A 23,302-nucleotide genomic window follows, 5' to 3' on the forward strand; every position below is an offset into this window, starting at 1 on the left:
AAGGAGAAAGGCGGGGCGGAAGCACACAGTCTTCTTTTGCGAACGAGACACGGGGGGTAGGTGAGGGAGAGGGGGTTGTACCTCAGGTTCTATCTTGAAAATTATCTGCGATGTGGACTAAGTGCACCCAGCGCCGGTAGCTACATATGTGCTGTGCTTTCAACATTTAGTTATTTGCAACCTAACCCAGACTACAATTCAGTGCTTTTACATTCAGAAATTTGATTCTAGCCATGTGCTCTAAATTACAGTTTTTAAAATTTTTGTTCTTGTGATGCGCACCTCTCAAACCCTGCAGCCTGCCTGCAATATTGTATCTGTCTGTTACGACAAACCAAGTTAAACTGAATTTTCGAATATGAGGAACTATCTGAATATTTGGTTGGTTTCCAACAGATCAAATTAAAGAACAAAAATTTACCCAAACCACAAATTCATTAAGCTGAACTCTTGCAGCAGCCACTGATGCTTGTTAGGTGTACTAGGCTCAGCGGGAGGCCCAGTTGGGTGGACTTTGAAAAAGAGACTTGGCTGACTACCCAAGAAGCTAATGGAATTTCTGTGGACATAGAAAGCTACTACAGTGTTGACAATGATACGGAAACCTACGGAGCTGACACCATAGAAAAGGTAGTTGAGGAGATCCTCAACATGCCTCTACAGGCTTCAGGTGACACAAGAACCAGCTTCTCATAGGACACAGCTGATAATGCACCAAATAGTTTGAAGCATTGGCTATTGTTTTTTTTTTTTGTGTGTGTGTCTCCAGCACTAGAATGTGACAGCACTGGAGAGTAATAATTCCAACAGCGTAGGCAGGAGTGCATAAAGCAACACATTGCATGTAAATCCAAGAAATGTCTTTATGCCTGCCTTTATGTTTTAATACCATTTCATTTATTATATTGCGTCATGAATATTTGGGTGCACCAGGACTAGCAGATTTAGAGTTCTGTGGATCACTTCCATCAAAACAGAAGCATTGTTCACGGTCGCTTTCAATTCCTCAGGAGCGTCTACTGTACTTCAGTCGCAAGCATATAGAAAAAAAGAAACATGACCTTCCAGGGAAATTAAAAAAAAATTGTTTGCATTTGGTTTGACATTTCACCTTTTACATAACTAATCCCCACTTAAAGTTCCCCCTTAAAATCAATTAGAGTTGAAATTTTACTATAGGCAGAGCCCTAAAAAAAGAGAAACAAAGTGGAAATTGTCACGTACCAATGGCTTTCAAAGGTGCGATGTGCGTCAGTTGAGAGTAGAATACGTAGAATGCTGTTGGATTGAGAGAGTACAGGAGCAAGCAGCGGTCCAGGTTCTGCCTACGGTCGGCAGCATCTGGGTTGAAATAGCTGTTCCGCAGCAATGTGGCCACTTTTAGGGATAGTCGCGGCTTGCCTGTGGCCATCAGCGTCAGCAGGACCTTGGGGTCAGCCTCTTCCCAGAACTAAAGGTGGCAGCAAATGAAATGAATGGTAGTACTGAAATTTCCGTTCTCATGGGAGACCAATTGACCACATTGGGTGCATACATGCTAATCTGGTAATACCTTGAAGCACTGACAGTTAACGGCAATGAACCTGCTGCTGACTTGAGCTCTAATACAGCCAACGACCGATTTTTCGAACTCCCTAGGGGGTCATGAGAATGTCCGAAAAAATTAATGCATGCCTTTTACTGTCCCCAAGGGCTCGAATTGCCACAGGCACGTCTGAAATAGCTTTAAAGGCCTGCCAGTACAGTTTTTAGGCATATCGGTGCTCGTACTGCAACAGGAGACTGCGTATACATGCATGTATAATTAAAGAATACAACAAATACTGTGTCCCGTCACCACCGCCTCTTCCCAATTTTAAATGCTTCGCTGCAATACATCGCGTATGCTTCACCGCATAACACTTCTGTATTGAGGCAAAGCTCACTTTTGGATACGGGCATTGAGAAACAGGGTGCGATTTCCAAGCTTTGAAGTCATTGGTGAGGGTTATGAAGGCAGAGTTCAGCGTCATTGCTGACAGCGGTGAATTTAAAAAAAAGAAGGAAAAAATGAGAACACGGCATGGAAAACCAAGAAGCCTGGTAGCAAACGTCGAAGTAGCTAGGCCTAACATTGATGCGGTGGTGGCTACAGCTGCCAGTGGTTCTGCGCATGAGAGCGCCAGTTCGAGGATGCGAGAATGGTAGCAGAGTGGCTTTGATAAATGCCATTTTGAACATGCGATCACGGCAAAAAGTCTGAAAAATCTGACGCCAAAGAGTTTTTGCGTCCGAAATTTTCGACGTTCTTATACATTGACTATGGGGTACGTGGTGATGATGAGAAGCCGTCCAAATTATCAGGCATGCCAAAAAATTGACCGATGACTTCAGTGGGTGATCGCCGAAAAGACGTATCAGAGACAATGAGTGCATGCGATGAGAATCTTGGATGAAAGCCCATTAAAAAGAAAAAGAAAGGGAAAGGGGCGGGGAGGGCAGAAACCACCGACGATGATTGTCAATGAGAGTGGATAGCCAAATGCTTCTAGAAAGCTATTTGCAAAGATACACTTAACAGCATATATTTGTTGCAGCGAGAATATTTGTGGTGCTATATTGTTTCATTACGCAATCTTATAGAGAACAGAGCTATTAACCAGCAAATCTGTAGTGGTAGCATAGGTGGACAGCGCATGCTTGCCACTTGGTGATGAATATGCCTCCATGACTCAGTTGTGGGGGAGCTTACATCCTTTATACCTTTGTATTGGTGCGTGAAAGTAACCTCTGACCATCGACCACGAAAACGGGTGAAGGAGCAAAGGAACGCTATTCGCTTCATGAAAGGCCAAACAATCTAACGGACGATAAAAATTTGAAGAATAAGGAATGAACCCATTTAAGAAAAGTGCATAATAGCTGTGTCTTACCAATACTCACCTACGGGGCAGAAACCTGGAGGCTTACAAAAAGGGTTCTACTCAAATTGAGGACGACGCAACGAGCTATGGAAAGAAGAATGATAGGTGTAACGTTAAGGGATAAGAAAAGAGCAGATTGGGTGAGGGAACAAACGCGAGTTAATGACATCTTAGTTGAAATCAAGAAAAAGAAATGGACATGGGCAGGACATGTAATGAGGAGGGAAGATAACCGATGGTCATTAAGGGTTACGGACTGGATCCCACGGGAAGGGAAGCGTAGCAGGGGACGGCAGAAAATTAGGTGGGCGGATGAGATTAAGAAATTTGCAGGGACGGCATGGCCACAATTAGTACATGACTGGGGTTGTTGGAGAAATATGGGAGAGGCCTTTGCCCTGCAGTGGGCGTAACTAGGCTGATGATGATGAAGAGCTGTTTACTTCAATGCAGCTTACAATGTGCTAACTTAGGGAGAACCGAAAAACTGCTAAATAGTCTGCCTGCGAGAGGGTTGAACTGGCAGCCGGCAGTGTGAGGAAAAAAGAAAAACATCTGTTGGCGGATAACCAGCTAGATGGCAACCCTACAATCTGTAAACTCAACTCAGCTAACAGGTTTTCCTGTGCCATAACAGCCGAAGTATACAATAAATGCTTTTAAGTACTTGATGTCATGCTGACATATTGGCACTGATGTTTCAGAGCAGAATACAAGATTGATTAGCTGTAGAAAAAAAATTAATGAAAGCTTCAAAACCTTTTCTCACCAACTGAATGGAAAGAGTTTTGAAAAGAAAAGAAACTATGTCTAAGTTGATTAGTGTTTAATGTACTTTTAGCATGTTTGGATGATTCTATTCAATTTCTTTGGTTTTGTAACCATAGAATGTAACTTGCTAGGTGGTTTGAGTGCTAAGCTGTTAAGTTCAGGTGGGCGGTCTGGACACCTATTGACCACACACAATGTACTTCATTTCATATCCATCCGTTAGTGTTGCCAGAGTGCTCTCGGATTAACTGTGACATGAACAAATTCATATAATTCAAACTAAATAATTCAAACTAGAAAACTTGGTGTTATAGCCTGTTTAAAAGGACACTAAAGAGAAAAATGAATTAAGGTGTATTAGCAATTAAGCAAATATTATCAAATAGTACTAGCAAGTTGCTCTTCAACAATATTTAAAAAGCTGCTCTTAAAGGGACACTAAAGGCTAGAACAAAGCCGACGTAGACTGTTTAAAAACCATTCCACAAACCTCGCAAGACTTGTCTCGGGCCAAGAAAAGACTTAGTTTACGAGAAAATTGCATCTGAAGGGTCCGAATACCTTTATCGCATTTCAAATCTCCCGCCACCGAACTAGGGGGGTGGCGACGTTGCATACGCCATCGCCACCCTTTGCTGCCATCAGTGAGTAAAACGGCGCATGACAGGCGGTGGTACCGAGCCAAGACAGAGCGGCAGATTTGCCGCTGCAGCTCCTTTTTGGTCAAGTGAAGTAGATCGTTCGAGCATCCCGTGTCATCACATGGAAGTTGAATTCTCTACTACCAATAGTTTCTACGAGTTATGCGTGCCAGCGAAATCAGCGCAACGCTATGCGATAACGAAACTACTGAAACGCAAAAGCGTGGGCGGCGCAGAGTCGAGCGAAAACAAAACCCTTTGACTGCCCGCGTCGTTGTCAGGGCTATTTCAATGAGTACCTTTGTTCTAAAAGTGAAATAGAACTGGACAAGTAGCATTTTATTTTATCTTATAATACAATACAAGGATGTTTTGTGAAACGAGTGGTTGCGTACTAGTGACAGAATTTGACTGAGGAGTGCTTTCGTCAACGGGCAAGTACTTGAATGTCCTGGGGGAGTCTCTAATCATGTCCTGCATTTACCTCAACTTTTCGACTATTGAGGCTCTGTCCACGACAATATTGACACCTTAGAGACCCTCAAGCACTAATCTACGACTTTAGCTTGAGTTAATGTTTGCCTTTAGTGTCCCTTTATTATGAAAGAAGGTCTGATAAGGTCAAGAAAGCTATAAAAGATGTGGGCCACTGCCGCCTTCTACGTACCAGCTCGGTGCGATGCCAGACTGAGACTGCACCTGCTTGGATTTTTTTTTTCTAATATCACTAAAGATGAACTACAGAGTGTTAAAAAAAAGCACAATATTGCACCTGGAAAGTTTACATTTACTGTGCAACAACAACCCAAAGATGCAAAAATACTACTGACACAACAGCACTACAATTATGAGGTGAAATTCCCAAAATTGGAAGTTTTGGCAATTTTGTACAACACAATTACCACAAGTTTAGGGAAGCTTAAAAAAATATTTTTCAGGTTGCACTGATTTAGTGTTCTTTAGTGTCCCTTTAATGGTGCTGGCAACGAAATGACCTTTGTGAGCAGTGTTTAAACTGCGGACAGAGAGAGCCAGACTACCAGAGTAGTGAGCAATGGCAGCACAAGTGCAGTTCAGCAGATGCCAATGTAAATTTTATCCCAGCGTGAACCTCGTTCATAAGATTTCAGGGGTTTCATTCTTTGTACCTTTAAACAATTAAAGCTACAATGAACAGCAATGAAGATGACAACAATAGGAAATGACAATGGCTTCAAATAAAATTCCAAAGAACTTCGAAGACCTGAAATGCAGGAACAACTATTATTTAGCAAGGTTACAAAAAAAAAAGAAAAGCTACGGTTCAAATACATTATTGCTACACACTGACTGATGGGACAGAGAAGGTAAGAAAACTGCACAGAAATCATCAGAGATGACTCAATCTTCAATAGCTTGAGCAACTATAAGCGATCACACACACATTGTGCAGGACGACACAAGAAGCTAGGGAAATTACATTACAGTTAAGTGGTGCTGCAGCAAGCACAGCTGACATTAACACATGCCGTGCGAAATGGACACACAAGCAGCTGGGAAAATTGCGCTGAATCCAAGAGGCACCGATGCAACTCTAATTGACACCGCTGCTGCTCTGTGTCTCTTCCTCCTTACATCACATATGTGCTCTCAGGTTCACGATGCACTTGCCCTTTCCTTCTTGGTACCTTTGCCTTCTTTACGCAGTCTCTCTCGACTCTTTTTTTGTATACTATTCAGTTAGACGGACCATAAAATTACGTGGAAGAGAAAGCTATCGCTTAAAAAGAAAAACAAACGAAACAAGAAAAAATAATGAAGATACTGTGCCTTGAATCCTGGTATAGCACGAGCTGCTGACAGGAGGGAAACGTAGGACACCTGAACAGCGTAAGCGTCGTAGAGGCTGTCTTTCCTCCTGGGAATGAGGGCCTTGAGCAGGTTGTGTGTCATTGGATTGCTGACCATGAAAGCAAGCCCCTGCAAGAGAAGGGCTGCGTTCGAACATCACATTTCTAAAGAACAAGGTTCAAGACCTCATCGCCAACCTGTAAAGGTACGTCCACACTAGCAACAAAAACGCGTGCGACACGGCGCACGCGGCAAGTGCCCGCGCAGCAGACACGGGCGGGGAAGTGGAAGCCCACAGTCGCGTTTTGTGGCACGTGGCAACAGCGCGTGGAGAGCTGCGTTGTCTCATTCCATTCTATACTTCTCGTGACAATGCGCTCTCCGTTCTGCCGATTTCGCGTTCCATCGGAAGTGTCTGCGTTTCTTTACGCCGCTGCCGGCCACGCTTAGGCACGTCGGATACGAATAAGGAGCTACTGGTGATTGTGAACATTATAATACTTATTTGTTCTATATGCTTGTGCAACACCGACGCGCCAGAAATCGGACGAGAAAGTTTTGGGTGCGCCCTATATGGCGGTACAGGGACACTGAGGGACAGGCGCACACTCTGCTTCCCCGCCTGCGCGCGAGAGATGAAAGATACTTTAGAGAGTTTCACCAACTGCTCACCTGTCATGCCAAACTGCTGTCCAATAATGTGCCAGCGGTTGGCGCGCAGCTCCTTGTCCTTAAAATCGACATTCGATTTGTCATAGAGGCACGCATATCCGCAAACGGTTTCCAAAAACACTTCCATTGCGAGGCAGCTTCTTTGTCGACGTCTCGGTGGCAGTGTGGGAAGGCTTAACAAAAACAGCCCCCTTGACTGGAAATGGCCTGAGATTTTATGGCGTGCGTGACACTGTTCAATCTCGTAGCCCATAGATGATTCTTGGCTTGTGCGGCAGGTGGCGCCACAACAGCGCGGCTTGCTTTTTATTGGTGCACGTTTTGCGGCTGCCACGAAAAGATGGGTCTCGTATCCATTTGCGCGTTTGCCGCGCGTTGCTGCCGCTTTTCGTGAAACTTGGCGCGCACAACAGCGCCGCACGCGGCATGTCGCGCGCGTTTTTGTCGCTAGTGTAAGCAAGAGTTATACGAGGCCTACTATGGCAACTGATTAAAAATTGTATTGTGGGATTTACCAATCTAAAACAGCACATTGGGTTATAAGGGACACCATGGCGGAAGGCTCTGGATTAATTATGATCATGTGGGGTACTTTAAATATGCTAGTGTACTTAGTTTTCAGTGCATGTTACATTCTGCTCACATTGAAATGCTGCTGCTGCAGCACTCAGGGATAAAATCTGATCTCATGTTCAGCAGCAGAGTGCCACAGCCACCAAGTTGGTATTGCCTGTGCTAACTGTAGCTGCACTGCCCTGCCAGTGGTCAACATTAGCCCGAACATGAGCACAAGTGTGCTCATATCCATTGCAGTCTATCAGAAGCATTGTCTGTTGGAGAGTTGCCGAAAACATGCATGAGCATGTAAACAATATAACAGTTTGTATGTGCACTTCCACATGGTAGAGCAAAAGAAAGCTCAGAAGTCTAGTTTTGGGAGCTCTTGTGAATTCTCAGAAGGGGTTCCTACTATAGACTAACCACAGTTTAAAAATGAAATTTTGGATTTATCAAAGTGATTTAAGTTACGTGACACATTCATAGAACTGTTTAAAACCTCGAAGCAGAAACGAGAACTCAATGTTTTGCCGAGTTTAACGAAGTTATGTGAAAAGGTAAACAAATCAAAGAAAACCTGTCGAGTTTAAGGTAAACACCATGGTTAAACAAACTGCTTTAACAAGCTTTCTGGACTACAGGAATAGCAAGAATGAAGTGAAATTACCTCTGCCTACAATTTTTTTTGACGGCAGCACCCACTTTTATCAAATAATTTCATCTCCCAACAATGCTTCCATAAAGGCCAAGCATTCTTTTATGAACGTTTATGCATTACTTTCAGTATGTAAGACCTACATGGAAGCAGAGAGTGAAAATTTGCTGGGCCTAATGTGTTCTGCTTATGTGCAAGTGGTACACAGCACAAAAACGCAGGTGACAACAGCACACACCCAAGAGTTTGTTCAAGCTGAATCTGATGGGGTATATAAAAGTGACAACTGATAATTAAGGTTGAATCACAACGTAGTACATTAGATGAGGGGCAATTCCTAAATGCTGGTGCCAGCGTAACAAAGTCTTCGAGCAGGCTTAGGCATTGCAACAGCTCTTGTATGTACGTGTTTACAGTTATGGAACAAGCAGAAAACAACAAGTAAAAGCGGAACCTGAAGAACTGATTGCGTGCCCTTTCAATATATATTCGAGCTTTTATTCTACCTATAAGACCCTTCCAAGCTGAATCAAATCAAAAAAGCAGTCTTCAATATTGGAGGCTTATCTTACCTGGTTAACCCGAATTCGAGATTCAGTGGAGTTCTTGTCTTGTGCATTCTTCTCAATCAAGACCTTGGCAAGAGACTTTCGTTGCTGTTACAAAGAGAAGTGTTACCAAGAATACATTGCAGCAGCTGTAGTAAACAATGCTTCAAGAGAAAATAAATAATAAAGAATGTATTTTAAGCATTGGTGGAGCTTCACTTACATAAGCAGGAAATAGCTCATAATATTCAGTCATGACTTTGAGCACTCCTCTGACAGCCAGCGCTCGGATGTCTGGATGCACATCTGACAGAAGGCTCTAGGGAAAGAAAGTCTAAACTGAAACCAAACAGGCATGATGTGAACGAAGGCTTGTCCATGCAAAAAGTGAAGTAAGCTGGGTAGCAGACTGCATCTTCAAGGACACTCGCCACACATCAAGTGTACTTGGACAAACTACATGGCACTTACAGTTTACACAAACGGCAACTGTTGAATACAACATGCCAGTGAACATCACTTTGGCGAGATAACAGCAGCAAAAAAAAAAGTACATAGAAAATGTGTAGACTGAAGTACCAGAAATTGAACCAAGATGCAAAACATACAACAAATTTGTCTCAAAGACATGCGAAGGTGCCCATATCTAAGCCCACACAGTCGAACGTTGATATAATGAACGCCATGGATATAACAAACTATCCAATGTAACAAAGTAATTAAAGTCTCTTGGTGATATCAGCATGTAACAAATTTTGGATATAACGAACATATGTTCATTTCAAATGTGGGTTTGTTGTAATGAGGTTGGACCATCAGCAAATTCACTCCACGAAAACAGTGACACACTCACGTGCATCACTTCAAACTGTGCTGTCAACTCCTCCTGCTGAAGTGCAACTTGAGTGTTCTCCAGAAGAGGGAATGCGTCAAAAAAGATTCTGGATGCAGAGTGGCGAACCTTGAAGTGCCGTGCCTGGTTTGAGAGAAACGAGGCAACAGTATGCAGACCACAATTTCAATTATGTTTTCTTTGATCAAATATACTACACACAAACACACCAACTATGATATCGCAAAGAAAACTTGCGATGCTAATGCTGAATTATGGATAATGCAGAGTAAACATATCATTAGCAGTTAGATAGCCAAGCACCGCTAGTGCCATCAGAAGTGCCAATTTTACACAAACAAATGTAGACACACTTGTAAAGACAACAATCAAGAACTGGTTTACACAATGCACATTTCGCACCACACTGCAATGATACCAATGCAAAATAAGGTTTCGTGTGATCACCTATTAAAAGATTGAGCAAGTTCTGGGCATGTCCATATGAAAGGGGCAGGCAGCCGTGAATTTTAGCAATGAGAGCCCAAACATCAGCACTTCTTTAAGAGAGCCTGCCCAATTACAGCTGAACCTCAATATTACAGTCGAACCCAGGTATGCTGAACCTGACGGGGATCACCAAAAAGTTCAATATATAGGCAACCTGATATATAAAATAAAGATTTTATACAAAATTTTTCGAGGGGATTTCACAGCTGTTCGATGTGCACAATGTTTTGTTATATGCGAGTTCAACATATCCGGGCTCAACTGTGGTCTAATAAAGCAAAATCTGAAATGTTTCTTGACGACATCAACATGCAACGAATATACGTTTATGGTGAATATCAGATATAAGTAGGGATGTGCGAATACCCGAACCAAATTTAGTAGTCATTAGAATAATTTGATTTGTGAATCAAATATTCGATATTGGCAAGCACAGGGACAATGTGCGAGGTAATCCATGACGACCGGCACAAAGATTCTCAGGATCGCTGACCGCGTGTGTGTCTCAGCATGATGAGCTTATTCTGATCGGCTGTGGAAAAAGGCAGTGATGGTGCTACTCTTTGCAAAGCCACTGAGAAAAGGATCCTTTGCTTAATGGAAGGCAAGTAAGTTCTGAACACCAGCTATCCCATTTGTTTCTCTATCTCCACATTTCTTCGACGGGCCGCTCTGCAGTGCAGGTGTCTGTGTGCATTGCAAATATTTGGTGTAGAGGCCCGTGCAGTGCCGCATGTCGTGTGCTACAGAGCCTCTCGTGCTTTATGCCACTGAAGTGAGCGTTTCACTTTGTTTTTACAGAGAACCCGTTTCTGCGTTTTCGGGCCTCCCTGGCTAATGCAGTAGCGAACTGCCACTTCAAGTGCTCCCAGACACTGAACAAATGCGGGGATCGCACACACGGCACCCGAACACTGCAATTTGCAGAATGGTGCCACGTCGGCTGGGTTCACTTGTGTCAGTACAAGGTTCGTCCATGTCTCCAGGACCAATCAAAATTAATTCTGATGTTTTACATGCCAAAACTACGATATGATTACGAGGCACACCATAGTGGGGCACTCTGGATTAATTTTGACCACTTGGTGATCTTTAATGTGCAGACGGGAGTTTTTGCGTTTTGCACCAAGAATGCCCCCACCGCAGCCAGGATTCAATCCCATGTCCTCAGGCTTAGCAGTGCAACACTGAAGGCACAATGCCACAATGACCTATAGAAATGCTAACACGATCAACGCAGACGGAAGGAAATGGCAACAAAAGCAGTGCATATTTCGTAAAGTGTGAAGATCAGGCCAATTACCTGCCGATAGACAAGCAGATTGTGTTGGATACGCAGCAATGAACTTCACGCTGCTTTTTAACAACCGTCCATCAAACCTGGACGCATTATCTTGGGATTGATCACTGATGAATTAGCCACACAAACATATTAGCGGCAAGCATTTTGCGACGGCTTGCGGCTTGTCACATCGGCCAGCAGTGAATTTTTGTAAAGCTGTAATCAGTGCTGGCATACTAATTTGGCATCCTCTCTAATAAAAGTAGACAGTACTGTACATTTTGAGTTCCATGTACCTAAGTTACCGGTAGCTTGCTACGTTCGTGTTATGCAATGCTAGGAGACTCCCGAGCACATGCAGTGCCGTATTTTCTTAGCCAAAATTTGTAAACATTAAATTTAGAAAAATGTTCTTGTATGCAATATGCAGCTTTTTTTCCTGAGGCGATATTAGATTCAAGATCTGCTATTCAGTAGGGAAGCGCGAATATTTGAAAATTTCGAATATTGTTGCGGGTAAAAAATTTATGCATTTACAATATATACAGTTACAAGGGTAACACCAGTGACCCATCTTAGAGACACTTCAATCTCCTCTTCACCTGCCAACGTCATTTTGTCCACAGCGGCACAAACTTGTACATGACAATATTATTGAATGTTATATATTTAATATCCATCTTCGAATATTCAATAGGATACGAATATTTGAAACAAATCAAATATACTGCGGGCTGTGCAGGAGCAAGCACATCTAAGAAATTCAGGAGAGCACGTTGTTGGGCGAGTCGGTCGTACATACTTAAAGAAGGGAATTGCGCTAAAAAAGACACGGACGAGTAAGAACATGACGGGGCGCAATTTGCGTCCGTCCATGTCCTTACTCATCCGTGTCTTTTTTAGCGCAATTCCCTTCTTTAAGTACATCTAAGAAAGTTTGTCCGATGCGCTGAATTCTGCTATAATTTCGTGCTGGTGAAATTTCGTCTGTAAATATGCTTAGCCACTGGACATTTAAGCTTTGCAGAAAGGCCAGCCTCTCAGTAGCAAGGAGAATGGGTTTGCGAACAGCGAGGCTGCACCTTTTGCACATTCCAACTCCAATCCCAAGCTTACTGCTTGACTGCAAATGCGATGATGACTGGTACAGGGTCAAATGCCTCCGAGATTACTGGAACATGATGCAGTATAGTAAGGCACAGGTTGGTGAAAACAGACAACTAGCGGAAATTACTTAATTGCTTAAAGCTATGTTCCAACATGTTAAAATAAACCAACTTGCTAACAAATGCATATGCAGATCATTACTTAATATTCGATTCAACATTATTTGCTAGGTATGAGTATTCTATTCCTATTCGAAAATTCAGATTTTTGCACACCCTTACTATTTGGTATTCGTACACCCCTACCTAGATATAAGTTATAACGAAGGTATATTTGTACCAGATACAACTGTTGTAATGACATACAAGTGTATATGTACCGTCAGCCCAAGATTTAGCAGTGGTACGTGGAAGGGGTGGCAAGGAATGGCTCACAGGCTTCACAGGCACATGACTGATTGCACCCAATGCATGTGGCGTTCTTAAAGCAACCACTGGTCATGCCTCAGTGAAGAGGCTATGTAATGCAAAGGCAAGGAGTACAGGTACCAGACTAACTTCATTTGGCTCTAAAGTACCGGGCTAGGAATTGCATTATAAAGAAGTCTGAAATATTTCATTGCTGAAAGTGTCCGCAGACCTTAAGGCGCCCTGAACAACTTTTTATCAAAGCGGAGAAAGCATTTGAAGTTAGAAGAGGCAATTTAAGAAATACTTTGCTGCTAAAAGTACTTCAATGTGTTCAGCAGAAGCAGAGTTATTGGCAGTCAAACACTCCCTTCGTGGTGCTTCCACTCATTCAATGCCTTGCAGTGCAAGGGCTACAGCGGAGTGGGGTATTGCCTACAACGCCCCACTACAGATGTTCATGTAGATGCCAGTACTTATGATTTTGGCACCTACAATATGCAGAATGCAAGCCAGAGGCGGTTGTCCTCAGCAAGCCGCAGTGCGTTCAGCTACCAGACTTATCACGGCACTCCGCAGTGGCCGCGGTATTTACATTACATAGCAGAATGTAGCTACATGCAACTGCAGTGTTTGCTTTGTGCACGACAGGGCTAGAGGGCGCACTCTCTCATATGCTCCTGTCAGGCTGTGCTATATGGCGACATATAGAGACATATGGCTGGCTATGCCTTTTCTACAAGCCTCACAAGTACAATAGTTTCTGTCAGCTGAGCAACACCAGCTAGATTAAAGTGCTGAAGGAAATCCTTGCTTGCTTGCATTTGTTTGCTTGTGTGTGTGTGTGTGTTTGTTCGTTTGTGTATGTTCACATTTCCTGCAACACTGTGAAGGCATAATTGCAGGGGGGATACAAACATACAACTTTCAAAGATAGTCACACAGCATGCAGCATGGGCTCAACCTCTGGGTTAAAAAAAAAGAAAAGGATCGTACAATGTGAAATCACATCAGTCAATGTAAGGAATTAAGAAAAGCAAAATATGAAGAGCGGGTAACAGTAACTAACTGCATTAAGTACATCAGATTTCTGACAATGGTGCTCGAAACTTTACCGCGGAATGGCATTCTATAACAGAGTGAGGCAGCTTGTTCCACTCACTGATGGCATGTGGAAAAAAAGAGCGTATGAAGACATCAGTACGACACTTCGTTTCAAGGATCTTCCATTTGTAGTCGCATCTTCTCGATACAAAGTGTGGTGGGAGCAAATATATTGTAGTGTTAATGACTGTTTTATTGAAGTAAATCCGGTAGAGATGTTCTAGCTTAAGTCATAAACAGTGCTTTTCCAGCAAGTCCCAGTTCAACTCTTCCTTGATGCAGCTACTATGGACATTAGAACAATATTTGTTTACGACAAATCGTGCTGCACGATTCTTAATATGCTCCAGCATAGCAGAATGGGTTCCGACTTGAGGGTCCCAGACTGTGCAGGCGTACTCCATAATAGGTCTGATGTTTGTGAAATACAAAATTTCCTTAACCTTCTGAGGAGCATCTCAGAAATTCCTCTTAAAGAAGTTCAACAATCTTGCTGCCTTTGACGATACATATTCAGTGTGTTTTTTCCAAGTCAGGTCAGCAGAAAAATAAATCTCAAGATATTTATAATCGGTTATCTTATTTAAAGGTTGGTTGTTTAAAAGGTAGTCAGACAAAATTGGAGCGCGACTGCGCATGAAAGAAACACAGTAACGTTTCACAGTATTATTACAGAGGCACAGCACACTGTGCGATTTGAGATAATGGATGTTCCAGCCCATGCAGCGCTATGCAGACACAACACTAGTGTACTTTGACACTTGATTACAACAACAGTGCCGATCCCAGTTATATAAGATTTCAGATTGATCAGGAAATACTCAATACATAAAATAGCTGCTCCGAGACTGAAAACTGCCAACTGCCTCAATGGTGAAAAGCCACCTACTGATAAAGCAAATCAACTCGGCATAAATCGGTGAGTTGCAGAATATAAAAGCAAATCGTCATCGACGCTTTGTAGCCTTGTGCTACTGCGTCAGGAAAATGCTAATTTTGCCTTCAACCTATGGATTAAACTTTCAATGATGGAACTGCACGCAGTGCGTGCGAGTTTAGTTGCACTGCACTGTTGAATGGACACTCAAGTCTTCATAGCATAAGCTGTTCACTACATTTACTTTGCATCATGGGCACGTCTAAGACATTGGTACAGAGGCACATAATGGAGTGAATCAAATGGTCCCACGGCTACCACCAGACCTAGGGGAAACTAAGCCCTGTAGATATGGTAGTGACAACAATAACTTCTCTAATGAAGTGATTTGCATTATTTGGTTCCATTGAACTGCAACGCATGCGGATTGGATGGTCGCCCAGAGTGCGAAGTGCCTCAGAAGCAACTCTCGTGTGAAAGGCAATGAAGATTACAAATGAAGCGGCAGTGCATATGAGGATGAGCAACCATGCCTTCACCACGCTCAATGCCAAAGAGGGATGCTCCAGCAAATTTCGTAGACCTACCAACCAACACGTAAAGAAGGCACCAATATCAGAGGTCAAGGAAAACACCCATTTAAAGGGACACTAAAGTGAAAAGTGATTTCTTCTGCATCAGTAAATCGCCGTTCTACAACACCAAAAACACCACTCTTACAACGATAAGACGTTTGGTAAGCCAGAAAAAGCGCAAGAACGAAATGCGGGTGGCGACGCCTACTTGAGTTCCCGCACCTGGGGGCTGCGACGTCTTGGATTTTGATGGCATCTTCTAGGGCCTACTAATTATATATAGCGGTACAGATTGACTACATTGTGTTCTAAAGGAACCAAATATTAAACATGCCAAGTTTCGGGAACCTTTATTCAGGCAACGCGGCTCAAATGCGAAAACAAACTTTGGAATCTCCGACGTCACGCTGACGTACCGGCGCTGGGGTTTCGGCGCGAAATTCAAATACTGATACTTGGACCTTCATTTTCTCATCTAATATTCAAACTACTTTCTTGAAATGACTGCCTGCAGGTTTCTCAAACAATGCTTTATTAGTCTAAACTGATTTATTGTTTCCCTTCAGTGTCCCTTTAACAATTAACCACATAATAATGTGCCCCAACACAACAATTATGGCTTGCACACCAGCCCTTCCCCAAGAATTCTTTTTGTGAGAAAATACCTGTGGCATCCTCCATGTTGCTGCTTTGATTGCAATTCTAGGAACCGAGCTTGGCAAAATATATTAACACATGTGAACAGAAGATAAGGTGCGGTAAAGCACCTTACCTTGATCTCCAACACAGTGCAGAGAGAAAGTGTGCCTTAGGGAGAAGCATGATGTCTTGTTTGACGCATCAAATGCAATGGCTGACGGAGTTGGCCTATGACTATGACTACAGCACTCCGATGCACGAGGCATTCAAGCAGGTACCTCCACTGTCCGATATACGTGAGCGAAACTCTCATGAAAACATCCGATCTAGTATTAAACAGGCCCAGCTGTAAAACACCAGTTACTGCAATAAATGCAGTGCAACAAAACTTTTGAACAGTGCAACCGTCTACATGATGTGACAAATGTACACGTAGCAATACACTCGGCTTTCGCTCACATTCGGCAGAAAGAAAATGCTCACCTGGAGGCCTCGCCAAAGGATAGGGTAGTAGGCATGGCACAACATAATGGAAAAGGGTCTATGCTTTCTCTCAACATGCAGAACTTTCAGAAACTGAAATGAAAGAAGAGGAACATGAGCAATAAAGTCTTATACAATGTGCACAAACACACACAGTAGAAGCTGAGGACATTTTCCTATTATGTGAAGCTATTACAGCTTCACATTCAACATGTACAGCTGGCATGAGCACTTTCCACAGAGCCATGGTTAAACCGGCAATTATAACCGCTTCAGTGCTATCAAACTCATTGGGCACAGAGCCCCAAAGAGCATTATAACAGAATAGCCTGGCAGTAGGTGATTATGTGGAAACATAAAAAAAAGAAACCTCCTCTGAAAGGCAAGGCCATTCCAAAGTAATGCAAGGGAAGGTGATAATGGTACTGAAGTATGTCAGATGAATAAAGTACAGTTAAACCTCAATATAATGAACTTCAGTATCACAATATTTGCAATATAGCAAAGTATTTAACTTTTCATAACCTCTTGTCCACAGAACACCATGTATTTAGAACCTCAATATAACGAAGTGCGTTTGCGGCGGAAGTGAAATTTCGTTATATTTAAATTGGATACAAAGGAATGTCTAGACAATAAATGGGAACTTCTGCGAACGCAGATGCTCAAATTATTGAATTACAAGCAGCTGCTTGCAAACGCACCTTCCAAATCGCGCACCTCGTGGCCCCGAAGTGGAGCCGCATCATGTTCGGTATAAAGTCGAGGTGCGATAAGATTTTAAGATTTTATCGCACCTGGACTGCGAACATGTGCACATGCGAACATGTGCACATGCGAACATGTGCGAGGATAAGACAAGCAAGATAGTGGCTTCAGGAGTACTGCCTTCCCACGCGTGCAAAGGCAAAGAGGAGGAGTGGAGCAAGTTCGCGGTAACACAATCAAGCGCGCACGAGGGACGAGGAGGTAAGTTGGCATGCTCACGATTTCTGGCGCGCGTCTTGGCCATGACCTCTATCTTGAAGGCCAGAAGATCACGGAAGGCAATAAGGCTAGGATTCTGGGTTTTTGGATCCAGAGACCCCTGAAAGCCTCCCACACCATCCACACCCTAAGGTCTGCCACTAACCAGATCTCGCGGATTATAAAACGAATTACAAGAAGCTGCAAGGGCATGCGAGAAGAGGAGACGCTTCGCCTCGTCCAGGCTCTGGTGATCAGCAGAATAACGTATAGCATGCTGTATCACTATCACTCGCTAAACAAACGTGGCCAAGAACAAATCGATGCCATCGTCAGAGGCGCGTACAAAACGGCCCTGGGTCTCCCTGTCACCAGCTCAAATGAGAAGTTAGCGGCCCACGGGATCCACAACAACTTCGCTGAGCTGTCAGACGCGGTTATGGCTTCGCAAAAGGCCAGACTACAGAACACGGCGGCGGGCAGAGCCATCCTCCACCGAACCGGAACAGCAACGGAGCTCCGTGCCCTCGATGGGCAACGATTACTCCCGCCTGAGGTCAGAGGCAAGATCAAGGCGAACCCGATACTGAAGCACATGAGTCATGAACTACTTGAAGGACGACGCAAGGCTCGCGTCGACAGACAGCGCCAACAATTCAAGGGTGACCCGTATGTAACGTACGTGGACGTGGCGGCGTACCCTGTAGGGGGCCTCTTCGCAGTAGCCACCGTGAACGGGAGAGACAACTCCTTGACCCTCGCGGCCTCCGTAAAGGCAGAGACCCCAGCTGCGGCTGAGACCATAGCCGCAGCGCTGGTAATAAAGCAAGAAGACAGGGTAGGCAGGGCAGTCCATGTCGTTACCGACTCGCAACAAGCCTGCCGTAACTTTGCCAACGGATGAACACCGCTGCTGGCGGCTCAGATTCTAGGCCCGAGGCTGCAAGAATACCATGAAATCAGGTGGACGCCGGGCCATGCGGGTCTGGAGGGGAACGAAAGGGCGAAAGCCCTAGCTCGAGCGCTAATCAACCGAGCGGGGCAAGACCAATCTTCTTATCAATCCCTACCCTTTACCTTCATGCCCCTGCCGTCCAATTACTGCAACCAACTTGAGATCCAGCTACACAACCGCAGGATTTATCCTCCGCCTCACAGAAAGCTCAGCACTGAAGATGCCGTAGCTCTCCGACTTATTCAGACCAACACATTTCCAAACCTACACAGATACAGTAAAATGCTCCCACATACATATCGCGGCATCTGTCCCTGGTGCAACGACACACGCCCTACACTCTTTCACGTCTCGTGGGGGTGCGGGGGCAAACCAACTCTTAAAGATGCCTAGCACGTCATTTGAGCGGTGGGAGGTACAGATGACTGGCGATACCCTGGCGGGACAAGAAGCTCTCGTCCAGCAAGTACGTCGAGCAACCATGGCCAGTGGAGTCCTGGAATGAGGACACCACCCACTCGACATCAAGAACGACCACCTCGATGGTCCGAATAAATGTTTTCTCTCTCTCTCTCTAGGCCGTGACTGCGCATGACTGAGTGCAGCTGAGCGCATATACAGCCACACACCCTGCTTTAGAGGTAATCTGCTACGTGTGGAAAGACCGGGCGTGCCATCATGTAGGCAGGCTTCCTGCGCGTTTAGTATTGGTGCATAATCTCAATTTTCGCTGACTCGTTGGAACGAGAGGCCGCTGCCTCGCTGCCCCATGGCCCCGCTGCCGGCACTTTTCACAATAGCATCATCCCAGTGCGGGCAGTGCTATCAGCCACGGGGGCGAAGTGCACGCGAAAGCACGGCTGGCTTGTTAGCTTATTCCTACTGCCAAAGTGATGATATTGTCGAAGTGGCAAAAAACCGTATCATTAGTCGATGACTCCCAAATTCATGAAAATGAATTCTTCTCATTCAAACTTGCTTTCTTCGATTTACCGATGATTCAGGAAATTCTGCGGCCCCTTTCCGGGCAAGAAAAATCAATCGGTGACTGTACTTAATTGCAGAAAAGGTCAAATTTCAATACAACAAAATTTCGATATAACGAAACAAAGTGCCGATTTTACCTACTTCGTTATTTGAGGTTTAATCGTATTTGCAAGTTGGAAGTGAAAGTTGAGCAAGCTTGTGGAATTCATGTTACTGAAAGGCAGTAACATGAACTTCCTGGGCGACCATGTTTGCACACCTGTCTTTCAGCAACTTGAATCTGGAGGTCCGATTCCAACATGAAGACCTTCCGCGCACATGTACACTTGTAAGCCTAGACTGCAGAATAGTCAGCTCGCAAAACTCTGTATACTAGAAATCATAAACTGCTTATGCACACAAAAGTACGGTGTGGTTTCCTTTAAAAAACAAAAACAAAAAAAACTGATGGATAATGACTACAGGGAATTGTACAAAAATCGGGTCGAACTGAAAAAAAAAAAAAGAAACATCCAGTCCCTGCTTAGAAAGCAAGAATGGCAAAAAGCTTTGTTTTGCCCTCTACCATGCATTTATCTGCCAATGTGCACCAATTTAATAACAGTACCACCAAAAACAGCGTTATCAGAAGGCTTCAAGACTACTTTTGAACCAAAGTACTTGAGAGATGAATGATTAAACGAACGATTGAGGACCTTAACAGAGAAAGTGTAAGAGAAGGGTTGAAGATAATGTCCAACAGCAAAGGATAATCCAAATGGCAAGGGAACAAGAGTTCAAGATCACCAGTCAGCCTCTATAGTCCATGAAGGAGTATGTTTATCTAGGTTAATTACTCACAGTGGACTCCGATCATGAGAAGAAAATTTACAGAAAAATAAAAATTGGTTGGAGTGTATATGGCAGGCAATGCCAGACCATGACTGGGAGCTTACCACTATCACTGAAAAGAAAGGTGTACAATCAATGCATTCTGCCAGTGCTAACATACGATATGGAGCAGAAACTTGGAGGTTGACCAAGTAGCTCGAGAACAAGTTGAGGACCACGCAAAGGGCAACGGAACAAAAAATGCTAGGTGTAGTGCTAAGAGACAAGAGAACGGTGTGGATCGGAGAGCAAACAGGGATAGCCGATATTCCAATTAAAATTGAGAGGCAAAAATGGAGCTGGGCAGGCCATGTAATGCGCATGATGGATAACCGGAGGACCATTAGAGTTATAGAATGAGTGCCAAGAGAAGGGAAGCGCGGTCGAGGACGGCAGGAAACTAGGTGGGGTCAAGAAATGAGGAAATTTGCAGGCGCAAGTTGGAACAGGTAGGTGCAGGACAGGGGTAATTGGAGATTGCAGGGAGAGGCCTTCGTCCTGCAGTGGACATAAGATATGCTGATGATGATTACTTGGGCTGGCGGTTCATGCCCTAAACACGAGGTGCGGGCTCTAACAGGAGAAGGACACCACCTAACTGCGTCGTACACTACTCTTCAGAACAGTATGAAAAATAGAGCCACCAGTAAGTACTACACTTGGAGACACTAACCATTTCATGCATACAGTGACTCCACAACAGTGAATGAAACAAAACCAGTCCAGTGAATTAGCACAGAAATCATGCCCAGTCAGGCTAACAGGCTGACTTTGTTTTGAGGTTACCTTATTTACTCGATTCTAATGCAATCTCGATTGTAACGTGCACCTGTTGGCCGTGACCTAAAGAGAGGAAAAGTCCTTTACAGTACCGCGCACCTCATTCCTTCGTACAGAAATACAACTTTCTCTCATTTCGAAAAAGCAAAGATTTACTCCCAATGCAGTAAAGCTGCGATCAAAAAAAAAAAAAAAACGCAGTTTCGCTCGAAAGGCGAACTATCGATTATGATAGCAAATTAGTAGACAGCTATACAACAAGTAAAGATAGTAGTTTTATTGGCCGTATAAACTTATAAACATTCGCTTACTAGCTAAGTTAACAAGCGTAGTGTCACGTGCACACAAGCAAACATGACTACGTGTCACTAAACGACCGCGGAAAATCAAAACGCTGGAGCGAGGAAGTGTTGTAGCAGGACCTTTGTGCAGCCTCTTGCTTCAATGCGAACTAAGCGATCAGAACACAGCGCGGTGCGCCTAGATGCGTACATTCTTTTCTCCGTCGCAAATCACCTTCAAGATAGGGGCCGCACGGCCATGGCGTACGTAGCCGCCGCCGGTGTAGAGCATCCCTCCTGTTTGCGCCAGTCCCGCACGCAAGTTTCGGGAGCTCTGAACGCCCATGATGCGGCCCGATTTCCGCCCACCTCAGCACATGCGATTGCTTTCCTTTTAATTGCGACTTCATGATGAACTCGGCATGTCTTTGCAGTCGGCACTGCCATGCTGATAGAGCAAACGCGGAAAACGAGAAGACGGACTGTGCACTAACCTAAGTCGAAGGACACATACTGCAGCACATGGAGGAAGCTATAGCATATAGACTCGAAGCGTGTACGAGGCGGGCATTTTGAAATGCCGATGGCAATAATGGTAACGCAGATTACGGTCGTACTCGATCCTAACGCGCACACAATTTTTGGACCAGTTTTGTCAAAAAAGAAGTGTGCGTTAGATTCTAGTAAATACGGTAAACTTCAACGGTCGGCAAAATTAGCAACCTGCTTGGTTAGACCAAAATTTAATCTTTTGTGTAAATAAGTACAGTAACGATGAATCTTGCACAGGCCGGGGGGGGGGGGGGGGGGGGGGGCTGCAAAATTCAGGTTTATCGGGCAACTGGAAAAAGCAAGATTGTACGAGAAAAAAAATAATAAAAAAAAACACATTTTGTTGAATTTTAGTCAGCGACGAAAGATACGGATTCATGATGTGTCGAGACCTTCACATTGGCACTGCGAAGCAAGCCCAGACATGCTTTCGTGTCTACATTGCCTCCACAGCTGATAGTTTTGCCCACAGGGGAACAGCGCTCTCATGAAAAGCACCTGCAGTGGGGAGCAAATGTTTTGTCCTTCTCTTGCTTTAACGAGTCTCCGAAACTTAAGTTTATTGAACCTCGAGTACTAAATGCGCAAGAAGACAGTGCACATGATGCCACATCGTTTCAGAACGCCCACTCTTACCGCTCATGACAGATTACCTCTAAAACAGGATGCACAACCCAGGGCGATAGCCACGCGCAGCCACAGCTGCGCTAGAAAAGGAGACTCGTTTCAGCGTGCCCCTAACTCCCTCACTCCATCCTACGCCCCCCTGCCTCCCACATACTTGATCACGTTACCGCATGCTCTCCCCACTCCCCTTGCTTGCACGGGAAGACAGCTCTCATCAAACCAGCGTCGTTCTCAGCTCACTCTCGTATGCTTTCATTTGCATCTGAAGCATAAAGCGTGCGACAGAATCTTATCGAACTTGAAATTTATGCGGAACATCTTCGGTGGTTGCTCTTGGTGGTGCAGCGGAACATTTGAGAAGTGCTTGCGCAAGCAGCCGCTTGTAATTAAACTATTTGACCATCTTCCATTTAGTGTCTCGGTATTCCTTTGCGGCAGCAGTGAAACTTTGTTATATTGAAATTGTGCATGTACACGCTTCATTATATCAAGACTCAACTGTACCATAACCGCTGTGTCATGTTTCCCTATGCTACCATGTTTTCTGTAAAGAAGATATTGTGGCGTGAGAGCAGAGACGAAGAACTGCACAAGGAAATCGGGTAACAACAGTGCTTGGCCAATCAGCATTTCCCCTACTCACCTTAAACAAGTTCTCATGGTGGCCTTCGACAAGATCCCCATTCACTGCCCAATGCATGATCTCTTGCATATTTTCTTTAAGAACCTGCAATGTTAAACAGCAACATGGTGAAGAGCTGTAACCAACAATAAGGCAAAGGCGCTACCCAGCATTACCCATGCAACAACATACAATGTGTGCTGTGAAGGTGGATTCAAAGGAACCATTAAATCAATGCTAAAAAGAACAATATGTGCAGCCAGAATGG

At 44.2% G+C, this 23,302-nt stretch overlaps 1 protein-coding gene across 3 annotated transcripts in view; it reads right to left on the reverse strand.

Annotated features, from left to right (window-relative positions):
* Window positions 1-23,302, reverse strand: part of LOC139059354 (condensin-2 complex subunit G2-like) — a 107,985-nt gene that overhangs the window by 46,452 nt on the left and 38,231 nt on the right. For all 3 annotated transcript variants that reach the window (XM_070537649.1, XM_070537651.1, XM_070537650.1), the window contains exons 8-14: window positions 23,056-23,139; window positions 16,395-16,487; window positions 9,432-9,554; window positions 8,802-8,897; window positions 8,603-8,686; window positions 6,125-6,274; window positions 1,225-1,450 (exon numbers count right to left, since the gene is read on the reverse strand). In XM_070537649.1, the coding sequence (XP_070393750.1) occupies window positions 1,225-1,450; window positions 6,125-6,274; window positions 8,603-8,686; window positions 8,802-8,897; window positions 9,432-9,554; window positions 16,395-16,487; window positions 23,056-23,139 (856 nt within the window). The remainder of the gene's footprint in view (window positions 1-1,224; window positions 1,451-6,124; window positions 6,275-8,602; window positions 8,687-8,801; window positions 8,898-9,431; window positions 9,555-16,394; window positions 16,488-23,055; window positions 23,140-23,302) is intronic.

This window comes from Dermacentor albipictus, chromosome 4 (genome assembly GCF_038994185.2).
Source record: "Dermacentor albipictus isolate Rhodes 1998 colony chromosome 4, USDA_Dalb.pri_finalv2, whole genome shotgun sequence".
Taxonomy (NCBI): Eukaryota; Metazoa; Arthropoda; class Arachnida; order Ixodida; family Ixodidae; genus Dermacentor; species Dermacentor albipictus.